The 23,663-nt window shown below is 40.5% G+C and overlaps 3 protein-coding genes and 1 long non-coding RNA gene across 13 annotated transcripts in view; 1 reads left to right on the top strand and 3 right to left on the bottom strand.

The window, feature by feature from the left end:
• LOC147169204 (protein phosphatase 1 regulatory subunit 29-like) overlaps positions 1 to 7,046 on the bottom strand; it is a 102,986-nt gene extending 95,940 nt beyond the window's left edge. For 4 of the 5 annotated variants that reach the window (XM_086083972.1, XM_086083974.1, XM_086083970.1 and 1 more), the window contains exon 1: positions 7,007 to 7,046. The gene's annotated coding sequence lies outside the window, so the exon portion shown is untranslated. Of the gene's footprint in view, positions 1 to 6,325; positions 6,421 to 7,006 lie in introns of those variants that run through there. The other variant, XM_086083971.1, reaches the window with a different exon arrangement.
• Positions 7,047 to 7,363: 317 nt separating this feature from the next.
• mfng (MFNG O-fucosylpeptide 3-beta-N-acetylglucosaminyltransferase) lies at positions 7,364 to 14,256 on the bottom strand. Of its 2 annotated transcripts, none has more exons than XM_086082002.1 (8): positions 13,647 to 14,256; positions 12,329 to 12,374; positions 11,093 to 11,195; positions 10,791 to 10,944; positions 9,692 to 9,777; positions 9,438 to 9,603; positions 8,340 to 8,425; positions 7,364 to 8,275 (listed from the first exon to the last, which is right to left on the bottom strand). In XM_086082002.1, the coding sequence occupies exons 1-8, from the start codon at positions 14,013 to 14,015 to the stop codon at positions 8,224 to 8,226; spliced, it is 1,062 nt and encodes a 353-aa protein (XP_085938128.1). In that variant the 5' UTR covers positions 14,016 to 14,256; the 3' UTR covers positions 7,364 to 8,223. The 2 variants fall into 2 exon arrangements, with proteins under 2 accessions (XP_085938128.1, XP_085938129.1); XM_086082003.1 differs by having other exon boundaries at positions 8,336 to 8,425.
• Positions 14,257 to 14,356: 100 nt separating this feature from the next.
• On the bottom strand, positions 14,357 to 23,599 carry LOC147169206 (uncharacterized). 5 transcript variants are annotated; one of them, XR_015095747.1, is made up of 8 exons: positions 23,477 to 23,599; positions 21,883 to 21,996; positions 21,654 to 21,817; positions 21,238 to 21,581; positions 20,713 to 20,822; positions 19,383 to 19,553; positions 15,484 to 18,602; positions 14,357 to 15,367 (listed from the first exon to the last, which is right to left on the bottom strand). It is a non-coding gene; the product is annotated as an uncharacterized LOC147169206 (long non-coding RNA). The 5 variants fall into 5 exon arrangements; XR_015095745.1 differs by having other exon boundaries at positions 20,892 to 21,581; XR_015095744.1 differs by having other exon boundaries at positions 15,484 to 17,948; positions 20,713 to 21,581.
• On the top strand, positions 15,352 to 23,571 carry LOC147169207 (E3 ubiquitin/ISG15 ligase TRIM25-like). Its single transcript, XM_086082000.1, has 10 exons — positions 15,352 to 16,283; positions 17,648 to 17,743; positions 17,889 to 17,969; positions 18,432 to 18,584; positions 19,432 to 19,588; positions 19,672 to 19,707; positions 20,575 to 20,649; positions 20,733 to 20,810; positions 21,359 to 21,587; positions 21,664 to 23,571. Exons 1-10 carry the CDS (start codon positions 15,666 to 15,668, stop codon positions 21,983 to 21,985), a joined length of 1,845 nt encoding a protein of 614 aa, XP_085938126.1. The 5' UTR covers positions 15,352 to 15,665; the 3' UTR covers positions 21,986 to 23,571.
• Positions 23,600 to 23,663: the final 64 nt, after the last annotated feature.

Below are 23,663 nucleotides of genomic sequence, written 5' to 3' on the forward strand. Positions count from 1 at the left end.
GGAAGGGAAGAGGAGGGGAGGGGGGGGGGTTAGAGAGGGAGGGGGGGGGGGTTACGGATGAAGGCTGCTGGTGAATTGGGGCTAACAGCCTCTTCCCAACTCACGTCAGTGATAGCCAGTCAGTTAAGTATTGGAGGAGAAGGAGAAAAAAAATGGGGGGGGGGGCAGGGGGTATTATTATTATTTTTTAGCTTGGAGCATTTAAATTTTGGAGCATTTTTGTGGGGAAATGGTTGCATGTTTAAAAGTCTTCGGGGAGGGGGGGATACAACTCTGTAAAAAGAATATGCAATAATGATAAATTGAAGGATGTTAACGGTACATAAGTTTAAAAAAAAAAAAAATTCTAGTGGATAATTTTTTTTTGATTAATTTTACATTTAGATGTTATATGTACATCATATGAAATTAGTGATTAACTGCGAGTTAACTGTCGAAGTCATGCGATTAATTATGTTTACAAATTTGAACCGCCCGACACCCCTCATTTTTACATTTTCTAAAAACTATTTTCATAAAAATAAATGAAAGAAGAGGTGATGTGAAATGAGGACGAGATCAAGACAGAAGAAACAAAACTGGATGTAAACGATGGAAACGCGGGGGAAGAGTTGACACCGGAAGGAAAGGAACGAGGAAGAAGTGATGACAAAATTGAAACAAAGCGAAAAACGTAAACAAGAGGTGACAACGTTTGACCGTTGTAGCCCATCGCTAGTATTAATTCCGCTCTGCCTCCCCCTGGTGGTGCGGCATAGTCACATGCTGGCATCTGATTGGCTCACTAAAACTGGACTCGGGCCAATACCGGACTCTTGCACTCGCATCCGCGACTGATTGGCAATGCGAGCACGTACGAGCAGCGTCAGCAGGGAGATCCAACTGGGCCGCCGACGTCATCGGTGGCGACGCAGGATGAAGGCCAAACATTTGTTGCTGTGCAGGTTGCGCATATTGCCAGGGTTCCCCACACACACACACACGCACACGCATGCACACGCACACGCACGCCACCCTGACTCTGCATCTTTCCATCCTCAATTCTACAAGTGCGAGTGACGAAGAGGCAAGACTGACGTTAAGCTCGCAGCAAGCAAACGATTGTGATTGGCACCACAAAATGCCGTCGTCACCGCTTCCTTGTTAGCATCTTTCTGTTTCCTCGTAAGGTTAAAAAAAAAATATTTTTTTACGACACATAAGCTCAATGAGCCCAAATTTGGCTCACTATTGGAAGTGTGATATCCAAGTCATTTCCGAATATTTTTTGACTTGCGTTCGCTCAAAATGTTCAGTGGCGTCCGACTTGTGCATACATATATAGTTTCATCTGTATATATATAAATAAAAAAAAAGACATTCAAATTGGAATATACCCTCATCTCACCCTCATAGGCGTGTGCACGTCACAGGCCTGAGCTCTCGATCCCAACCGTGCTTTCTTGTTTTGGTAAAAGAATTAGGACATAGGAAGCATATAAGTCAACTCAACAAAAAATGATAATTAGCTTCCTAGCGCCATCTGGTGTATTATGGATTTTATGACATAAGTTTTTTGTTTTTTTGGATTTTCTACCTTTCGTTGATGCCGCAGTGAATGGATAAATTGTGTAATTGCGGGAAATGCACTATAATATATCAGGTGTACAATGCGTCAAAAAACATGAAAAACTATGATTTATAATGGGAGTCAATGGGCCAAAATTTGGACATTTTCACTCATGTGTACTATAAAAATGTGTTTCCCTCATATAATAATGACAATAATAATTTTTAAATTTTGGATGGTGCCATTTTGAACTTCAACATGTTTTGGACAATTGGGTGCAATTTCAGCAAACTTTTTTCATACGCTTTATATTAATGTTAATAAAAAGCCAAAAAAATTGGACATTTTCCTTACGAGGGTTCCTCATTTCCATTTTGTCGTCACGTCTTCCTGGTTGACAGCCTTTTTGCATTTAGCACTTCCTCATTTTTGTGCTAGCAATGCTCGCTAACACTTCTCACAATTTTCCGTAGTCGCTCCACATCAAGTCCATGAAACAAGGACAAAAAACAAGAAGTGTAGGAAATAAAGAGAGGGAAACGAGATCCCTGTCATCTTCCCCTTTGTAACTTTTTTTCCTCCCCAGAGCTCCAGCTCTTAGACACGCTTGAGAAAAAACAGATTTGCAAGGACGAACTTCCGCGGCGGCAAAGTCACTGAGAAGGAAAAACTCGGACGGGATTTGAAAAGATGAGAAAAAGTGGGTGCAGCGAGGAGGACGAGGAGCGATAGCGATCATAATCAGTCAATAAATACTCGATGGCATCGACGGCGTCATTAGAGTGACGCGAGGAAAAACCGACGAGTGAAAGTTGGGAAACTGAAGCGACGGCAGAAGGTTCAAACCAGGAAGAGGGTACGACAGAAGAAGAGGTGACATTGGAAGGACTGAAACTGGGATCAAAGGCAACGTGAACGTAAAAAAACGATGAGCATAACATACACGTTTTCGCTAATAGCGTATAAAATTTACGATCGAACGGATTAAAAAAACCAAAGACAACTTTAAAGCTATAAACATCAAAGGCGATCTAGTAGGCAAAGACAACATAGTCTTCATTAAATAACACTTAATAGCAACCAACCAATCAGAGGAAAGTTGTTTTCCATCTCCAATTAAGCACAAGACCCAATCACAACAAAGCTCATTTGCATATTGAAAATGAATGAGGATGGGCCTGTCCGACGTAACTGATAAAAAGGACATCAAATATTTGGATTATTTATTTATTTATTTTTATCGTGGCCACCGAACCCAGCAACGTAGGAAAACTTCAGTTCAAAAATGACATCGACTTAGATGCAGGCCAAGACGCCGTCCACTAAGGCACTGCGCCGCATCGATGGGATTCTCCCGCGCTGGAGTGAGATCAGATTTTATGCAAAGCGAGCCACCGCCTCCAAAGGTGATGGCGAGCTCGCCTTTTAAAATGTCTCCTTCTTCACGCGGCGTCTTCGTGTTTGAATGTCAAGCAAAAAAAAAGAAGAAAATGATTTCAAGCTACCGTTGCATAAAAGATTGATACCATCCCAACCACCCCCCCCCACACACACACACACACACACACACACAGAAATGTTGAAAAACGCCACGAATTGACAAAACGTCTTAAAAACATCAACGTCATGAATTTACATCCAAGAGAATTTAGTCTTCAATGAACATGACATATTTGTTCATAAACATCAAAGACACATTAAGAGGTGTGATTGTGCCCAAAATACATTTGCATCAAGCCACAATTTTGAATTTTCTACAAATGTTGTGACGACAAACATCAAAGACAATTTTCTTCATTGACCAGTATTTGTAAGCATCAAATAAACTGCAAGACGTGCTAATGAGCCCAAAAAGAGCATATACTTTTTTTTGTTAACATCAATGAGCATTTCACTGTTCCACAAACCTCGTGTGAACATCAAAGCCTAAATGAGCCTAACATACTTTCTTTTTTTTTAGTCAAAGACACTTTAGTCTTCAATTACTCCAATTTGTTTTTGTAAACATCAAAGACACGTCAAGAAGTGCCAATGAGCCCAAAATAAATTTACGTCAACATCAAACACAGTTCTGAGAATTCTACCATCCTGGTGTGTGTTTTTTGTAAACATCAAAGACACTTTTGTCCTCAATAAGCCTAATGTGTGTTTTTCCACAAAAATCCGTTTGCTTTTTGATTCCTCCATGACAATAGCATACTTATGTTAAGACAACTTACTTTTCAATTAACTTTATAAACATCAAAGACATATTCAGAAGTGCCAATGAGCCCAAAGTAAATTTACATCAACAACAACCACAAATCTGAGATTTCTACGATCCTGGTGTGTGTTTTTGTAAACATCAAAGACACATTTGTCCTCAATTTTTTCACTTTGATTCCTCGTGAAGCGAGCATACTTTTTTTGTGTTAACACAATTTATTCTTCAATTAACTTTACAAATATCAAAGACATTGACAACCACAATTTGGGGAATTCTACCATCCTAGTACGTGTTTTTGTAAACATCAAATAAACTTCAAGGAGCCTGATGTATTCTTTTAGACTCCTCAACTATCCTTGTGTTTTTTTGTCAACATCAAAGACCCTTTTAAAGGTGAATAATTTCCAGGGATTTCTTTTTCAAATACTTCTAACGTTTAGCAGAGATCTCCACTCTCCCAATTGTCGCCTTTTTCGCAGTGTCATCGCCGTGTGCACATTTTAAACAGCAAAACCACTGACTTGTGCAGGCTGATGGAAGTCGTCCCTGCTGAGAATTGTGGGTAAACCCTTTTTTTTCTCTCTCTCTCTCTCTCTTGTTTTCCATAATAATTAATATGCATGTGGAAATGTAGTTTGAGTTACTTATAGCCACGGACAACCTGTTTGTCAGAAGAATTGTCTTTGATGTTAACACATCACAAGGATAATGTGAGACGATGGCGTACCTAATAAAATGTCACGTGAGAATAGAAAGGTTGTATGGAATATTTTGTGAACACACACACACACACACACACACACGCACACTGGAATATGAGCGCACACATCTGAGCTACAACAAGTTGAGGTGGCGACAGCAGCAGCCATCAATCATCGCTCGGCAACACTTGCACCCCGCTGTCATCGTCCAATTACCGGCCGGCAAAGTCATGAATCAACCAATCAGCACGGGCTAGGGGGCTGTCTAAATATTGCGCCACTCTGGCTGACACGGAAAGTAAAAAATAAAAAAAATAAAAAAAAGGCCTGGGCAAAGCAATAAAGTTGTGAACACATTTACAAGCTAGGCAGCATGCCACCTGTGTAAAACAGGCGGAGCTAAACACAATGCAGTGAGCTGATTGGCGGACAGAGAATGGTCACTTGCGCTATGACGTCGTTCCGGATGTTACGCTATGATGTCATTTGCCAAAGATGAAGAGGAAGAAGTCAAGGAATGATGAAGGTGGAGAGTTGAAAGGAGGTGACTGGGGTGGGCCGCTGGGGGGGGGGGGTGCGAAGGGTGAGCGGGGGGGGGGGGGGGTAGGAACACGCAGAGAATCTCAAGCGCGGCAGTGGTTGTGGTCGTCATGGTAACAGCAGGGAGGCAAGCGCTGTCTGTCCTCGGCCTGATGATTGTCTACGTGCGTGTATGTGTGCGTACACTTGCACTTGTTTTGGCCAAAACTAGTGTTGTCCCTATGGAATATTTTTAGAATCTATTAACCTATTGATTAATCGACTAATCAGATTCATTTTCATTTTACATTAAAGAGTATTAACTCATTCACTGCCATAAATTTATTTTAAAAAATATAAAAAAATTCAGTATTAAAAATTCGGGGTGTCATGCGATTAAATTTTTTTTATTGTAATTAATTGCATGACTTCACTAATTAACTCACGATTAAACAATTTATATCTGTTCTAAATGTACAATATAAAAAAATTCTAGGTTTTCATACTCTTAACAAAAGTGGGGGGGGGGGGAATAGAAATAGTTCAAATGAATTTTTGACGTTTATAGCCCTCAATAAATCTGAATTTTTTTTTATTATTTTTTTTAAGTCTAAAAATTGACCCAAACAAGGTCTCACAACAAATCAACATGTCTGCTGTTGAATTTGAAGGAGAGCAAAAAAAAAAAAAAAAAAAAAGCTGGAAGGCTCCTTAAGGAGAGACAAGAGAGTTATGGAGTCATTTGGTGTTATTGCCAGCCATTTTGTTTCACTTCTATCGCGCACATAAAAGATGGCCGCCATCTCAGCTCCACACAAACGTCAACACCACTGCTCCCCTTTCACGCGCTTTCATGTCTTCTGGACGTTTGCAGGAACACACCTGTTGATGCATTTGGGTGGATGTGCGTGCGTGTGCGTGCGCGCGTGTCTCAGGGTGTGTTTATGTTTATGTATGACTTTTCATATGTGTTCATACGTGTATGTATTACTTGTATACAAGCATGCGTTTGAGTTTGTGTGAACGCGTGGTTCAGGTGGTCTCATAAACACACGCACGCGCACACGCACAGTTGCAAACAAGCGGGCAGGTGGTGGATCAGCGAGCCGGTGAGCTGTGAACACGCAAACACAATCGCAGACAAAACCATCTGCATATGCATGCGCACACGCACACGCACACATACACACTTATGCACATTGGTAAACCACATACAAAAATGCACAACAACACACCTACACGCATTTTTTTTGTATGTAGAGTGGTGAATTATGAGATATTTAAATTAAAATTAAAAAAAAGAAGAAGAAGCTTCGAAGAGTTTATTGACATCAAACCACCAGAGCTCACCTGTTTTGATTTGGTCACGTCACGTGACGATGCAATGCCAGAACCAAGACAGGTGTGACGTTCATGTCAGTTGACAGCAGATGGCGGTATTGGCCAAATACCCCCCAGCTACCCAACAAACGTGTATGAGGATGCCCATAAATTACCAAACACACTCATTCACTGTTATTAAGAGGAGGCGTTACACGGCGTGCTGCCGCCACCTGGTGGTTGATTCTGGATCTACAAGGTCCTTTCCCCATTTACAAAATTTACGAATGTGTTTAAATTCATGGTATTTGACCAGCTCATAATCAAGATTCAAGAAGTTCGGAAAGGATTCCCTTCGGCAAGCTCTTAATCTCACATGGCTTCTGATTTGACCACCTCTGAACTCGAAAACTGATCCAAAACATCTGATCTGAGTTCAGTCAAGTGTCAGTATGTTCTTTATGCTCTTTTTTTTAATGTTTTTATTTAAACATACCCCACCACCACCATCCCGCTTCTTTGTTTGTTGGTTGGTTTTGTATTAATAACGTGTTTGTGTATTATGTTTAAAATTGTTCAATAAAGTTATATGAAAACAAAGTGTCAGTATGTTCACCTTAAGCTCGTGCACCATAAAGATATCGTAGAGTATAAATATTTTAGTAGATGCTAATTGGATATTTTAGAAGACAAAATGGAGCCTGAACTTACAGAGAGAATGAGAGCAACGACGTGCTGCGGTGAGGCCGCCATCTGGGACCGGAAGTCGATTGATGATTTCCGCCTCCACCTCACTTGAGATGTCGGCAGGACACGCCCTGCTGCAATATGACTTGCTACGGTATGCAGGTAGGACACGCCCTATTGCCGCCCGGCGGGAACGCTAAGTGACTTCAGTGGCGCTATTTTGAATCTCAATAACAACATCAGTTAAAAAATATTGTTTTTATTTTGTGTAAATGTGAGACATATCTGGAAGGGTCGTTTTATGCTAACGCCGTAGGGCGTGTCCTTTCTGGATGCAGCAGCCAATCATATTGCAGGAGGATTCATAACTACGCCCCCGTCCCTCCTACAGCACTTATTTTTATTTCATGCGTTTTTCTAAAAACGTCAGCTATGATACAAGTCAAGAGCAACGTATGTTGAAAATGTATATAAAATATAAATATATTTGAGCATATAGTAACAGTAGTAACAAAAAAAAATATCAGTAACAGTAGACAAATTGCACTGAATTTCATTTTGAAGAAGTTATTGTTTCTGAAAAAAATCTTTGGTAATATTGATCAAACTTGTAATGGCACAATGTCTCCACTGTTATGTGTAAAATGAAATTTCATAATTTGCAACATGTTTTTCCTTTACCATGAAAGATAAATAGATTTTTTTTTCAATGTTCATTCATTTTAAAAAACTAACAATAATTTCAATAATATGCAAAAAAATATGTTCCATCACAACAACGTACATTTTTTCTTCAATATATATAATTGTAGGTCTAGTAATTGCTAATTATATTACATAGGTCTCGCCGCACCTCACCGAAGTAGTTTGGCGCCATTTTTTTGTTACGATTAGCCGAAAAAGACAAACTTAGCGAATGTCGGCTAGTGTGGTCTCTCTGAGGCACCATAGTGCACGTGCTTCCAACTTAGGTTGTTGCATTCTATGAGTTCACCACTAGATGGCAACAATTTACCCACAATGTCTATTTAAAAGACATAAAAAAATACGTCCTTTGGTTCTTTGAAAACTGACATATTTGTTACAGTGAACAAAATGTGTTATTTTACAAACGTTTATACAAGTTAACAATGTCCATTTGCTGAAACAAAGACAGAATTCTTGAACTTGAACGGTCAAGATGGTCATCAGAGGGTTCTGGAAGTTCTGATGTTGTGATCCTGGTTTTCCTTGAAGATGGTTTAGGGGCACCATCTGGTCAGCGGGTGCAGCAAGCAGTGCAGGGTCTTAAACCTGATTAGAAAGAATTGATGAATTGATTAACAGGCGGCTCAGTGTTGTTGAATGAGCGACTGACCTGGATGGATCTTCTTCTTTGGAAAAACGTCCCTTCAGCTCCACACTGTTCATCTTGTCCTCTAACAGCCCGTAACTTAGTGTCACCTGACAGGAAGTCACATGACATTCAATCAAAGCAGTTAGCATAATTTTGTGTGTGTGTGTGTGTGTGTGTGTGTGTGTGTGTGTGTGTGTGTGTGTGTGTGTGTGTGTGTGTGTGTGTGTGTGTGTGTGTGTGTGTGTGTGTGTGTGTTTTGTGCCATGGAAAGTGTTTTCATTTTTTATTTTATTTTTTTATTTTTTTTTATTATATATATATATATATATATATATATATTTATTTATTTAATTTTTTTTAAGGGGTGTCAGGCAAGATTAAAATTTTTAATTGTAATTAATCGCATGACTTCAATAGTTAACTCACGATTAATCACAAATTTTATATCTATTCGAAATGTATAATAAAATATTTTCGTACTCTTGTTAACATAAAAGTGGGAAAATGTTGAACTAATAGAAATATGGCTGCATCTTTTAGTCATTGATACTGTAATTACATAATAATTCATAAAATTGAGTTCAAATTACTGTACTGTAAAACACAAGTGTGATTTGTTGAGGTATTTTTTCTGCCACTAGATGGCATAATTGCATTTGTAAAACATTGGTGACAGATTAGTGCATTTTTCTTTTCATATTAAAAGCTAAACTTTAACATGAAGTAACTTGTGAAATTCTGCAAATTTTTAAAATTGTAAAATAGAACTTGACCCCAGTCTCCACAAAAATATGCATTATTATTAAATTTATTATTGCTCAATTTTGACGTGGGCGTGTCTGCTGCGTTGCAACTGGAATTCCCCCAGTACAGACTTTCCAAGTAAGGGGCGGTCATAATTTTTTTTTTAATGGCGTTAAAAGAACTTTTAATTAACTCAAAATTAATGCACTAATTTTTACACCCCTAATATATATATTTTTTTTTAAACTAGTATTTATTATTATTTATTAATAATATTTTATTTAGTTTTTATTTACTTTTTTTATTAATTTTTTTGGCTTTGTTTTTGTTTACTTGCTGCAGTTCCACGCGGCTCCGCTGGAGGGCGGCACATACCTGTTGCGTGATGCTGGCGCGGTGAAGCAGCATGAGGTTCTCAAAGTGCGAGTGGAACAAAGGGCAGTGGACCATGGAGACCCCCACGCGCTTCTCCACGATGAAGCCCACCGTGCAATCGTCGGGCAGGCGGATCTTCGCCGACGTCTCCTCGAAGCGACGGCCGCTGAATACGCACACACGCACGCACACACAACTTTGACTGACGGGTGGTTCTGACAGATGTGAGACATGATGGAGGAGTCCACGAGTACCGGGCCCAGGGGGACATCTTGTGGGCCAGACGTTGACTCAAGCAGAACCCAGCTCCTCCGGTGGCGAACCAGAACTTCACTTCCCTCTGCACATGCACACACAGAGAACTTCTTTAATAAATAATAATAAAATATATAAATAAAATGACAAAAACGATGCCCTGCTTGTTTGTTTTTATTTTTTTTTTACACCACATCAAAAATATACTGATCTTAAAAATCTGTAAAGTGAATACAGAAATGTGGTTCTAAATAAAGTTTTGCCTTGCCCCATAAAAATAAAAAGTTATTTGTTTTAATTAAAGCACTTAATAATATTAATTGTACTTTATAAAAAAATCATTAAAATAAAATAAAATGTCAAGAATGAAACCGTTTGTATATCATTTAATGCTACATTTGAATTCAGCATCACCTTCTGGTGTGCCCAACTTGGCCACCGGGAGGCAGCATACTACAGTCGTGCACGCACCAATGAAGAAGAATTATACTTTTTAACAAGTCACTCATTAAGACGCTGTGATATTAGCCTTTTATCGTAGACGATAACAAATATTTGCCCGGGAGTATTGTTACATAATCTGCAATTGTGTTGCTCCAAAGTTTGTGTTCAAATATTTGCGCTTCTTCAATGGCAACTATCGATGCTAACTATTAGCATATCAATTGCGTTTTTCATTGTTTGCTAGCATTATGCTAAGCGGACCTTTCTGAGGCAAAGCTATGTGGTTGATGTAGCGTTCAACTGTTTATCACCAATTGCGTTTGCTGGATCCCCCCCCCACCCGCACCCCCCCCCCCCCCCAAATCATCATTAGTAGTTTTTGGAGTACAAGCCTGTTAGCTCGCAAGCTAGTGATTTTTCTCCGAGAGTGTGATGCAAATTAAATACATAATTAGTTTTAATTTGTATGAGATTGTATGAAATTCAAAATGTCACACTATGACAATTATTATATTGGAATTCACGACGATTATTTTCATGCTAAACACAGAAAAATATCAAATTGTTTAAAAGTCAATGAAATGCCACTGAAAAATGGATAACGGCATCATATTTTACTATCCCACTAACCATATCAAAGACGCGTCATGTTACCGTTTGGTTTCCCTCCATGAGCTCGTGCGCCGTGATCGGTTTGTCCAGGCTGGCCTTGCCCACGTAGACGTCGCCGTCTTGCGGGAAGGCGGCAAGCATGGCGACGAGCGCCTCGCCGTTCACGTAGTTGTCGTCGTCCACGTGACAAAACCACCTGAGGAGAGTCCAAACAAATGTTTCCAGCGGATATAAAAAGTTGACATGACTTCCGCAGTGGTGCCGCCCTCCCATTGGCCGACACGCCAAACATGGCGTCAGTTATGTCACAGAGCCCCCCAAAAAATCCAGCTGGTTTCTCTCACCTCTTGCCAGACGCCATGAAGCCGTCGTACTCGGCGGCCATCTTGCACGCCAGGGCCTGCTGACTGTGGTCCGACTGGCAGCCCGTCATCACCGTGTTGTAGCCTAAAGTACAAGTCACATTAATATCAACAATGAGTGATGGGTTTATGACCCCTGAGGGGATTTATGACGTATTATGGTGACGGAATTATTTGGTGTTCCTTTGAGCATTCTTGTTGTTCTTTTCACAATAGTACGTCGTCATACGTGACTGTCAATTTGTTTTTTTCTTGATCTCGATCTCAGACAGACACGGGATGTCATAAATCCACAGGTGTACACTTTATTACTCTCAGGTTTGCTGTGTTAGTTTTGACAGTTATTGTTCATACTACTTTTACTACTTACGTTAAAAAATATATAAATTCTTAGAGCTACGTTTTTTTGTTTCATCATTCATTAATCATTCAATTCCAGGATTTGTGACAAGATTTATGACTTCCCGAATATTGTCAAATTACCAGATGTACATTGAATGTCTTTCAAGGTGGCTCACGTGACCGACTTCATCGTCTGTTTTCTGGGTTGAATTACATGAGGGGTCATAAATCAATCAACTTTTTTGCCATGAGAAAAACTTTCTACCTCTATGTCACAAAACTATGTCAGTGCTTGCAGATGTGCTTGTTGTTTTATGCTGATTAATGATAATTTATTTTACCCTTTGATGTTGCATGACGTTTGCTTTTGATACGTTTTAGGGTCCGACCAATTAATCAGCCGATTATTGGACTTCAAACATCGGGCAAAACAATTGGGCCAAACAGACGATTATTTTCCCTTTAAAACGTTATCGAAGAAATATTAAGTTTCCTGTTTGCTGTGAAAGTACCCTGAATGCACCGTGTTGCTTGCGTAGCATTAGCAACTAGCAAGTGTGTAGCGTATGTTATTTTTTAAATTTTATGCATTATATATATTTTTAAATAATCTACAGATTAATCGGTAATCTGTATTTTTTTTCTGCCAAAAATCGGTATCGGCCATCAAAAGATGCATATCGGTCAGGCCCTTAGGTGTACATTTTATAGCTTGCGGATGTGCTTTTAAAAAAAAAAAAAATTTCCCACAGCAATTCTATTTGATGCCTGACAGTTCTTTATTGGGGCAGTGGTGGTGATATCACGGAGGTCCCGCAGGGGTCATAAATGCATCGCTTTATGACAGCGGCTACTCTTTCCACCTCCCTCTCATACCTTCAGCCTGCAGGTGGTCATCCTCTATGTCTGTAAAAATGAACGTCTGTGAGAGGAAAAAAGAGAAAACCGAATGAATATTGAACATGATGCGATGGCGAGGTCACGTGATGCGTGCGAGGCGTGCGAGAAGAGCGCGTTCATTCGTCTAATCTGCTTCTTAACTTCCTGTTCGCCACTTCCGCTTCACGTATTGTTAAGAGGCTCGGCTTCCTGTCAGCCCAGACACCACTTCCTGTGTGTGCGTGTGCGTGTGTGTGTGTGTGTGTGTGTGTGTAGGTGGCACTGTCTTGTGACTGCTCTGCAAAGCAACATGATACGACTTAGAGGAAGCTGATTACTTAATAAAAAATATGTTTTTTTGTTACTGAAAGCTTTTTGTACTTATTTGAATGAATGCTTGGGAATTTCAATTTTTAATCCTTGACAATTGGATATGACAAGACTTTTAAAAATAAATAATATTAATATTATATATAATATTTTTTCCAATTATTTTTATTTATTTTGTATTTGAGGCTATTATTTGAATGAATACTGGAACATCTACATTTACGACCTTGGCAATTAGATATTATTTAATTCTTTAAAAAAAATCACACTATTATAATTAAAATATAGTAGGGTGATAACATTCCATTCTGCTTTTCTTGTTTTTATTATTATTATTATGTTTAGCTGTTTTGTTTCATTTAAGGCTGTGAGTACTTTATAAATTAAAGTAATATTTTTATATTTACCTTTTACAACCTTGACATTATTGGAGTATGACACGTTTTGAAGTCATAATTAAACTGGATTCACACTATAGTGTTATACTGACTGATTTAAAAAAATAATAATAATTACAACCATCTTAGCATACATGCCAGGTCTTATATTGGACTTATAAGCCTACATTTAGAAATGTTTTTGAAATAATTTACATTCTAAATATATAATAGCATAATAGCATATGCGTTGTTATGATCACATTTAGGACTTATAGTACTTATTTAAATAAGTGACTTCTATTTATTTGATTTGACACAAATTCTTTTCATCAACAATGTAGGCCAGCAAAATTGCATTTTTTTTCCAAATAATGTATTGCCTCCATACTTTTATATATATATACTGATTTTTTTTTTTCATGATGATATTTGGGCCAATCGTTCCCACGTCACAGTGAAACGTTCAAGTTTTAAACACGCGTTTCAGTCCCCCTCCCAAAATATATTTATTCACTCAATAAATTGTTCATAAATAGGTTGCATAAACTATAGTTTACTTTACAATAATAAATACAAAGCCAGGCCACTCGAACCCAGCCACTCACGTGCGTCTTGGTAGTGGAGATCCAGGTGTCCAAGAGGAGGGCCAGGCGCGTCCCGTGGAACCTTCCGGTGGTCTTGACCGCGATGAAGATGTCCTCCAGCCGCAGCCCGGAGCCTCGGCGGCGGCGGCGGCGGGTGCGGCGGGTGCGGCGGGGGTCCCCCGGCCGGGCGGCGGCGGCGGCGGCGCTGGAGCCCGCCTCGGGGGTGGCGGCTTCGGACGCCGCAGGGGGACGACGACGACGACGAGACGCCGCTGGCAAGAGCTCGGACAGGCCGCCGGCGTCCCACTCCAAGTCGGCGAAAAGAAGCACGAGGAGGAGGGCGAGGAGGAAGAGTGGCAACCTGCGACTACTGAGCCATCTCTTCTTCATGGCACACGGACGATTAAAAAGTCCAAATGATGATCATAAATCGCAAAGAATTCGAATGAAACATTGTGACAACGAAGTGATTTCCATCGCCTTCCTCTTTCGGCGTGGGTTCCTCGTTAGTGACGTCAGCATTGCACGCGCATCGTACCGAATAAATAAATAAATATTTAATTATTATTAATAATTTTCCAAAGGTGTCGATTGGGCAGCAAGAAGTCAATAATTCAAAACTAAAAACCAAAAAAAAGACTAATAAATAAAGTGAAATTAAAATGACTTTATAAATCTTTTCTTTTTTAAGAACGAGTGTTTATTCAACTCAGTTGAAAATGACTCAGATATTGTTAAAAAATACAAATTTATTATTGCGATTCATATTTGTGCTATAAAACTGAGAGCTTTTCACGATCCAGCCTCTAACCCAAAACACAATAAAAATGCTCGTAATGTATTTTTTTTAACAAGGAAATTCCCCCATAAAAACGTATAGAACCAACATGTACGCAACATGGCCACCGGGGGCAGTATAACACAGTCACGCAGAAAAACAATAAAAGTGATGTAATATCCATCCATCCATCATTTGAAGTGTTTTTTTTTTGTGATGCGATGATAAGCATCACCTTGCACAACAGAAATAAAACAAACTTTTTGAAATAATCCACAACATAAAAAAGCAGTGCATGGCACTTCCCAGGTGCACATTGTTCAATACCACTGCCAATGTGCTTACTTCTCTCATCAGTTGTTCATGTTAACCTAACCACCACCAATAAAAATAAAACATAATTGCAAGAAATAATACACAAACTAAAAAGAAAAAAAGTCATCGGCACGCTCCAGATATGCAATGCACTTATGATGCTTAATTCCATGACTTTCTGACTTTCTGTAAATCATGACAACCATAACCTGGTTTGTACAATAGAAAAGATCACAATGTTTTAAAATAATCCATAACGTACAGTAAAAAAAATAAAAGCAGTATATGGCGCGGTCCACACGTACGTGTATACCACTGTTAATGCATTTACTTCCTTCGGTAGTTAGTCATGTTAGCTACCATCAATACAAAATAATAACTAGAAATCATCTTCAAAGTAAAAAAAAGAAAAAAAAAGAAAAGAAAGTCCATAGCTGCATACTGCAGGTGTGCAAAAAAACTGCTGATACATGACTTCTTCTGACTGTTAATCATGATAGCGGTCACGTGCCACAACAGAAATGAATGGAAATAATCTAGTCGGATACATTTGGACACAATGACGTATTGCTGTCAAATTCTTACCAACAGCGTCGCCACCAGATGGCAGTATGACCTCAAATGAAGGCAGCTGTGATCCACCTGATGACTAGAGCAAATAAATACTCAATGTGTAACATTTGACATCTTATTTATCGATAAATCGAGTGTAAAAAGTGAAGTTAGTTTTGCCGTTAAAGGGGGCAATCTTGAATCATTACGTACCTGCCAGTCAAGATGGAGGGCAAAGTGCGCCTTTGTGAGGAACGGAATGGATGACAGGGCGGAAGAGTTAATTTTAGTACAACAACTGCTCCCAAAAGGTCCGGTCGGCCAAAACAAAAGCCCGAGAAGAGCGCGCCCCAAAGTCGGACCCCGACACGGAGCCGCCCCCCGGTCCGGCGGCGATGGCCCAACACCTGCACGCCAACATCTCGGTGACGGAGAGCCAGTTCCGCTGCCCCATCTGCCTGGACGTCCTCCAGGACCCGGTGTCCATCCCGTGCGGACACACCTACTGCATGGCGTGCATCAACGGCTACTGGGACCGGGCCGAGCCGCCGGCGCTCTTCAGCTGCCCGCAGTGCCGCGAGGCGTTCAGCCCCCGGCCGGTGCTCCGCCGGAACACCGTGCTGGCCGAGGTGGTGGCCAAGCTCAAGCCGAGAGAAGGCACCGCGCCGCCGGCGGAGCCCTACCTGGGCGTCGCGGGCCAGGTGCCGTGCGACTTCTGCCCGCCGGAGGGCAAGCTGGCGGCGGCCAAGTCGTGCCTGGCGTGCCTGGCCTCCTTCTGCGAGGCTCACGTGCTGCCCCACCGGGAAGTGGACACCTTGCGGCGGCACAAGCTGGTGGCCGCCGTCGAGTGTCCCGCCGAGCGGCTGTGCGCGCAGCACCGCCTCGGGCTGCGGCCGCGGCCCGGCGGGGACGAGCCGGAGGAGGCCGCGGTGGAGTGGAGCGGTGACTGCCTGCTGTGCGAGGCCGACCGGGAGGAGGTGCAGCCCGGGGAGGCCCAGAGGGCCCGGAGACAGGTTTAGGCGACGCACTTCCTTCTGTGAATGGCGTGTGAATGCTTGAAATTGAACCCAAGTTCAGTGGGATTAGTTTGTCAAGTGATGTGGAATCAATCAAATGACATGAATGAGAATTATTAGAATTTGGCTTTATTTTATTTTATTTTTTAAATATTTTATTTTATTATTATTATTTTTTGTATGTGTGTGCATGTGTGTGTGTACTCATTAGTTCACCTAAAACCTATAAAAAATCCCATACGTTCACCTAAACCGAATACTTCAGAATCCAGCTAGAGTCGAGGTTGTCAGGAGACCCGAGGAAGGATCAAAGAAAGGAAAGTGAAATCCAGCACCGACCAGACATTACCTCCTACCCACCGGGTTACCAACCAGAGTCTTTCACCAACCCCAGAAACATCTAAATTCCAACAAATTAGGGAGACCTCAAGAGACCAAAGGAGAGAATGAGGAAAGGAAGGAAGGATAGATGAAGCAGAGTGAGATCCACAGACACCAGCCTCCACCGATTCAACGACCAGAGGCTTGGGCTTATTTTATAACAGTATTGAATTAGTCAAGAAATGTAAAAACGTGTAATTAATTCAGAAGTTTTAGTTTTAACCCTTTCACGGATAGTCATGGTTATTACAGTGGACAGCTATTAAAATGTTTTCTCCTATATGAAAGAATCTTTTTGCCACAGTTGGCCATTAGCCACTACAGTGGACACTAGGGGTCTTGACATACACTGCGAACCAGTGGTCAACGTTTAGAAGTGGGAAAAAAAATCTATCTGTACTTTATAAAAAGTTCATTTTTCTTTGGGGAAATATTTTTGCAATACATGTAGTAGTTTTTAAATATGTTAAAATATGTGAACACAATGTTAAAAATCAATTTTCTGTAGTGTTTACATTATTTTTTGTTGTTCTTTTCTTACAAACATATTTGTAGTTGCTCAAATGCACGTTATCCACCCTAGTAGACGTTTCACCAACTCCTTGAAAAATCTGTTTTAAAAAATTATAAAGGGGATAATTTTTTCCATGCCTAAAAAGTAATAAAAACAGTTAAGAGAGAAAAATCATAATTTGTGTTCAAGTTAAGAATGGGATTCATTCCCAAGATGTTCTGAATGGGTTGAACAGTTAGAATTATTTGAATCAAAATCAGGAAAGTGGCGGCACTGGAGGGAATCATGTGCAATAATCTTCATGGGGAGAAAAAAACGGGAATTGTAGTGTAAAAACATAGAATTTTAGTCACGTTTTAACGTTGAAAATATTTCCCAAGGTGATTTGAATGAGCTGAACCTCCAATTATTCACCATTAATTCAAGAATCCACAACGTGCATCCAAATTGTTTGTGTGGCGTCTAGGTGCAGCTTCAGGAGTCGCAGAGGACGGTTCAGGGCAAAATCCGAAACTGCGAGCGAGAACTGGAGGAGTTCCAGCAGAGTTTGGAGTCCCTCAAGGTACGTATTTTGATACTTTTAGTTCTTAGACTTAAAAAAATAAATAAAAAAAATTCCAATCAAATTTGCTCAGTGCGGCAGACCCCGCCCCCAAAAGCTTCCTGAACATCTGGAAAGTAGTAAATTACCTCTGTGTGTGTGTCAGGTGTCAACTTCAGCCGTTTTGGAGGACAGCGAGGCGCTTTTTGCAGACATGGCGATACGACTGGAGAAGACCAAAGCTGAGGTAAATTGTCAGAAATTCATAGAAATGAAAATTAGTCTGAAGAAGAAAAAAAAACAGGGTTTGTGTTTCAAGTTAGGGTTTCAAATTAGCTTCTGAAACTTGGGTTGCCATTTTAAAGTAGGGTTGAGGTTTCAAATTAAGGTTTCAAACCAGGGTAGTGTTTAATATTAGAGATTCAACAAAGGGTAAGAGTTGTAAAGATTTCAGATTAAGCATTGAAGCCTGGGTTAGGATTTTAAATCACGGTTTTGAATCTGGTTGGGAGGTTCAAGTTTGTGTATCGGGTTAGGGTTCTAAGACAGGGTTAGGGTTTAAAACAAGGGTTGGGTTTCAAACCTTGATTATGATTTCTAACGAGGTTTAGTGTTTCAAATAAATAATTATAGCCTGGGTTAAGGTTTCAAACAAGTTAGGGTTAGAAAGTAGGGTTTGAAATGTTGCTGCTGTTCCGTGTGGTCAAAGGTGCGAGCACGCGTGGAGGCCCGCTCGCGAGCGTTGGTGGGTCGCGCCGAGCGAGACGCGGAGACGCTGGAGAAGGATTTGGAAGAACTGAGGAGGCGGGACCAGGAGATCGGACGACTTCTTCAGACACAAGACAACGGACACTTTCTGCAGGTGACGCCGTAGCGCACCCTACGGGACACACGGGGAACAGCAGGGAGGAATGCCACTCACTTAATGATGCGGAAGGGTACGGTACGAAATGCTGATCAGCAGGCCCTTGAAACCTTATCCCGAGAGGCAGCCCATGGTTCATAATTAATAGAAACATTTGTTTATTTTTCTTTTTTGCAATTAATTTAAATAAGTGCCTGATTAATTTACTGTAAAGAAAATGGGAAAAAATAGTAAAAACATTTTAAATACTGTGATATATACATTTTCATGTTCAATTTTAATTAAGAAATCTGATGACTAGATTAAATTAAATTAAATAATTCAATTCATTATCATTTTCTTATTGAAATCAACTTTTCCAAGTTTACATATATTTTTAATTTCCTATTTTTTTCATACAATTGGTTAATTTTACATTGCTTAAAATATAAACAATACAGTAGTTATTTATTTGATTGCATTAATTGTTTGATTACAACAAATTTGTAATAATATACACTTTAAACAATGCTATTTAGTTTATTTTACTATAAAAATGTAGCGACAGTATTTTACATGAACATTCAAACTTATTTTATTTTCACATTTTTGTTGTATTAGACAATTGTTAAGAGATACTTACAAAATAGTTATAAATATATAAATTATAAATAATACAATAAAAATAAGAGTTAATTTTTTTAAATTATTACAATAACTTACTTTACATATATTTTTTATTTATTTATGTACGAATTATGTTTTAAAAGTGCCTTTTAAAAATCAAATCAAGACCCTAACCATACTATAACTCACACAAGTCAGCTCTTGGACCCCCATGCGAGTGTGCCTCTCTCTCCACCAGGCGGCGCCGCTGCTGTGCTTTCCCATCCCCACCGCCGCTCGGCCTTCGGTGACATCCGGCGAGGCCTCCTTCAGAGGGGCAAGGAGAGCCCTGGGGAGATTACGCAGCCGCCTGGAGGAAGTCTGCCAAGAGGAGGTGGACTCCATCAGCAGGGCCGGTAAAAACATGGATGACAATCTCACACACGCGCACCCCCCCCCCCCCACACACACACACACACTGATTGTATTTGTCTTGCAGTTAACGACAACGCATCAGGTGGCGAAAGCGGGAAAGGTGAGCTCACTCATTGGACAGCAATGTAACGGCCTCAAATGAGGGTTTCGGCCTAGAAGCCCTCATAAGGAAAATGTCAAGTTTTTGGCTTTTTGCTGTTTATTAATAGCAAATATAAAGCCATCCATTCATCCATCCATTTTCTGTACCGCTTGTCCTCACAAGGGTCGCGGGGGTTGCTGGAGCCTATCCCAGCTGGCTTCGGGCAGTAGGCGGGGTACACCCTGAACTGGTTGCCAGCCAATCGCAGGGCAGATATAAAGCAAGCAAATATAAAGCATATGGGGAAAAAAATCCCTGAGTGATCTGAAATTGCACCCAATTGTTCAAAACATGTTGAAGTTCAAAACGGCACCGTCCAAAATGTCAAAATTATTATTGTCATTATTTAATGTGGATTTTTTTTTTTATAGTACACGTGAGTAAAAATGTCCAAATTTTGGTTTATTGACTCCCATTATAAATCATAATTTGTCATGCTTTTTGATGCACTGTGCACCTGATGTTTTATAGTGCATTTCCCGCGATTACTCTATTTATCCCATCCTATTTTTTTTTTTTGAGTCATCAAAGCCATAATACACCAGATGGCGATAGTTAGTTGTGCTCTTAGGACAATATTGCTTTTATTGTCCATAGAGGGCATCAAAAACAAATAAACAAATAAAAAGTGTGTATGTATGAATAGGTCGGATGCCACTGAACCTTTTGAGTGGTCACAAGTAAAAAAATAAAAAAAAATCAGAAATGACTTAGATATCACACTTCCAATAGTGAGCCAAGTTTTGGCGCATTTAAAAAAAAAAAAACGTTCCAATAAGGTTTCAAATTCGGGTTTGAATGAAAATGTCGCTTGTACGTTTGAAGGCGCCGTCAACGCGACCGGCTCGAACTTCAAGCCTCAACGTTCCCCTCGACTTTCGCGACCGGACGACACACAAGGTGAGTGCGACGTGCGCTCTCACGCCACGTGCTGCTTTTTTTTTTTTTCAAAAAATGCATCACCTTTCCATATTTGTGCGTAGCGTTTGCGCCGACTTTCTCGCCGTCCTCGCTGCCTCTGCAGCCGGCAGACCAAAGAATGAGGGCCGTCTTCCTCAGGTGTAAGTTCACTTCTTCGTCACAAACAACATGTGCACGCATAATTAGGGACACATTTTTCTTTTTAGTTGAACATGGTTTACCTTTAACGAGAATCCTGCGTCATAAAAACAGAATCTTGGTGGCATTTTGCAAAATCACTGCAAGTATTTGACACCTGCCAAAAGAAGAAGTAGTAGTCGTCATGGCAACTCATGTGTGACCTATGTTGTTAGTTCGCTCTTCGTCTCCCGAGCTAGCTCGCTAGTTTAGCATGTAGCATGTGCAAGTATTTACTTGGGCACAACGCAGGATTCTCGCTAAGGTAAGCAATTCTAAAGTGGCGTTCCTAAAGAAACAACGTCACCCTCCCCCACGCCGTGCTCTCGTCTCTCACCAGACGCATTCAAGCGTTTTGATCGTCCCTTTAGGAACGCTACGGAAGCTTACCTTGTTTTCTTTATAGCCCGCCACCATTCTACGACGGAAATAACCATTTTGTAAACCGTCCTTTTGGGGGTTTTGATGTCTTGTTTCGTCTCTTGTGGTTACTTCCTGTCTGTTATCTCAGTTTCCTGTCATCTGACCTTGGACCCGGACACGGCCCACCCCACCCTGGTCCTGTTCGACGGTGGCCAGGGCGCCCACTGTGGCGAGGAGCTTCAGTCGTACCCGACGCACCCCCAGCGCTTCGATTCAGTGGCTCAGGTGCTGTGCCGCGAGGGCCAGTTTGGCGACGCAAGCTACTGGGAGGTCGAATGGCGCGGCGGCGGATGGATCGACATCGGCGCCACCTACAGGTGGGGTGGAGCATTTCTGGTCAATTTAAAAAAAAAGAAAGTCTTAGGTCAATTTGGCAATCCTACTTGCTTGCAGGCGAATCGGACGCAAAGGTGGCGGCAAACCGTGCCTGCTGGGCCGCAACGAGAACTCGTGGCGACTCCGCTGTACGCACGCCGGTTACGCCGCCTGGCACAACAACCGTAAGACCACCGTGGCTGCGCCGCCGTGCCCGCGCATCGGCGTCTTCCTGGAGAGCCACAAGGGGGCGCTGTCCTTTTACAGCGTGTCGGACAGCGTGGTGCTGCTGCATACCTTCAGGTGTGCTTTCTCGCAGCCCATCTACCCGGCCTTCCGCCTGGACCTGGACTCCACGCTGCTCCTTTGCCCTCGGGATGCTCTCCGTCCGGGGCAATAAACGTTCTCCAGCTGGAAGAATTTTATTGTTCAAAATTCAGTAAAAGCCCACAGTCGCGGTTTGACATGTCTAACATAAAAATATTGCTTTGGTGACATCTGGTGGCATGATGGTGCAAGGCAACTATGTTGAACTGAGGAGGAGGAGCTTTATTTAGCCTCGTCTAATCGGGGAAAAAAGTACTTTGCTGCCATTTTGTGGTATGTATAGAATATTACAAACCTTTTGGGGTTGGCATCAATTATTTGCGGATTTTCGCTTTTTGCCATTCGGTCCCATAAAAGCCTAACCATAAGTTTAAGGAATTTATCTGGAAGTTCAGTGGAACCTCTCAAATCCAATGCTGATGTCAGACAATTTTTTAAATATTTTTATTTATTTATCTCAAAAGTATTATTTTGTACTAAGGTCTGACTTTTTTTTTCTTGGGGGGGGGGGGGGGTGATCGGAACATTATGACCATTTATCGATAAATTAAACAACTGTTTTGTCATAAGATAATGACTTAAAACCATGAATATTTTTACATCTTTGTTGGAATATTTAGACTTTTTTTTTCTTGTTACAAAAGTAAGTCTTCCAAAAATATGACATTATTCTCACGATAGTATGACTTGTTTTTCAAACATATAAGACTTTACTCTTTCAATAGTACAACTTTTTATGTACGTATATATATATAATTTAAATCCTTGTAATGCTGACTTTTGTCCTTTTTCTTATATGACACTGTTTTTCTATTTAAAATACATTTTATTTTCTAGAAGCTACGTTCTTGAAATATTGCGACTTTATTTCTTCCAAAAATATTTATTCTCATATTGTGACTTTTTATCCCCTATTAATGACTTACATTTTAATTACGTTGCAATTTCTACCCAAATGTTTCGTTTTTTTCACACACACAAAATCACAGTATAATATTCTGACTTTTCTCATAATTTTAAAACCTTACATCTCGAAAATACAACTTTCTATTTATTTTTGGTTCCACCCGCGACCCTTGTGATGAATAAGCGGTTAAGAAAATGGATGGATGGATTTTTGGTTCCAGATTTTATTTTAAGCAATTTATGTTGTAAATTAGAGGTTCCACTGGTTAAAAAAAAAAAAAAAAGCAAACAAAATCAACAAGCTCAGGTACATTTAACGCGCTGGACACTGAGATCACGTGACTGTGTAACGCCTTTCAACCAAAAAACGAGTCGAAACTGTCGATATATGCATGATGAAATACAGAAATATGCAATCATTACACACGCAACACGAGTACCGACTAACCACAGCATTAGGTACGCCATTTCATGAGATTCCGTGTGTGACACATTATTCCGAATGGTCTTGTTTGAAAGGTATACATTGGACAACATGTTGATTATTGTGTATTTCTTTTCAGTGACGTAATGGAAGCCAAAGTCAGCGAAGCTTGAAAAACGCCGTCAAGTGCATTCATTTTGCTTTACTAAACTACTTTATTTTCGTCATACTTACTTACAGTACGTGTCACATTTTCGACGTAAAGTTTGTTGTATGTTTCCATGTTGTTGACAACGCATCATAATAAAAGAATCCACAGATGCCTCAAATGTTAGTCTTGTTCAATTGGTGTTCCAAGTGAAGTGTGATGACGTCATTTTCGGTGCAATACTTTTGTACACTATCAAGAAATTCTCATTTA

This window comes from Leptonotus elevatus, chromosome 8, assembly GCF_054856555.1.
Source record: "Leptonotus elevatus isolate MCC_2025b chromosome 8, RoL_Lele_1.0, whole genome shotgun sequence".
NCBI lineage: Eukaryota > Metazoa > Chordata > Actinopteri > Syngnathiformes > Syngnathidae > Leptonotus > Leptonotus elevatus.

Excerpts from the sequence above, each read along its gene's own strand:
- mfng (XM_086082002.1), bottom strand. The coding sequence starts at position 14,015 with ATGAAGAAGAGATGGCTCAGTAGTCGCAGGTTGCCACTCTTCCTCCTC. Across the intron at positions 9,604-9,691 it reads AAGATGTCCCCCTGGGCCCG|CGGCCGTCGCTTCGAGGAGA; the intron begins GTACTCGTGGAC and ends GTGCGTATTCAG. Across the intron at positions 8,426-9,437 it reads GCGCCAGCATCACGCAACAG|GTGACACTAAGTTACGGGCT; the intron begins GTATGTGCCGCC and ends ACTTCCTGTCAG.
- LOC147169207 (XM_086082000.1), top strand. The coding sequence starts at position 15,666 with ATGGCCCAACACCTGCACGCCAACATCTCGGTGACGGAGAGCCAGTTC. Across the intron at positions 17,744-17,888 it reads AGAGTTTGGAGTCCCTCAAG|GTGTCAACTTCAGCCGTTTT; the intron begins GTACGTATTTTG and ends TGTGTGTGTCAG. Across the intron at positions 20,811-21,358 it reads GAGGGCCGTCTTCCTCAGGT|TTTCCTGTCATCTGACCTTG; the intron begins GTAAGTTCACTT and ends CTGTTATCTCAG.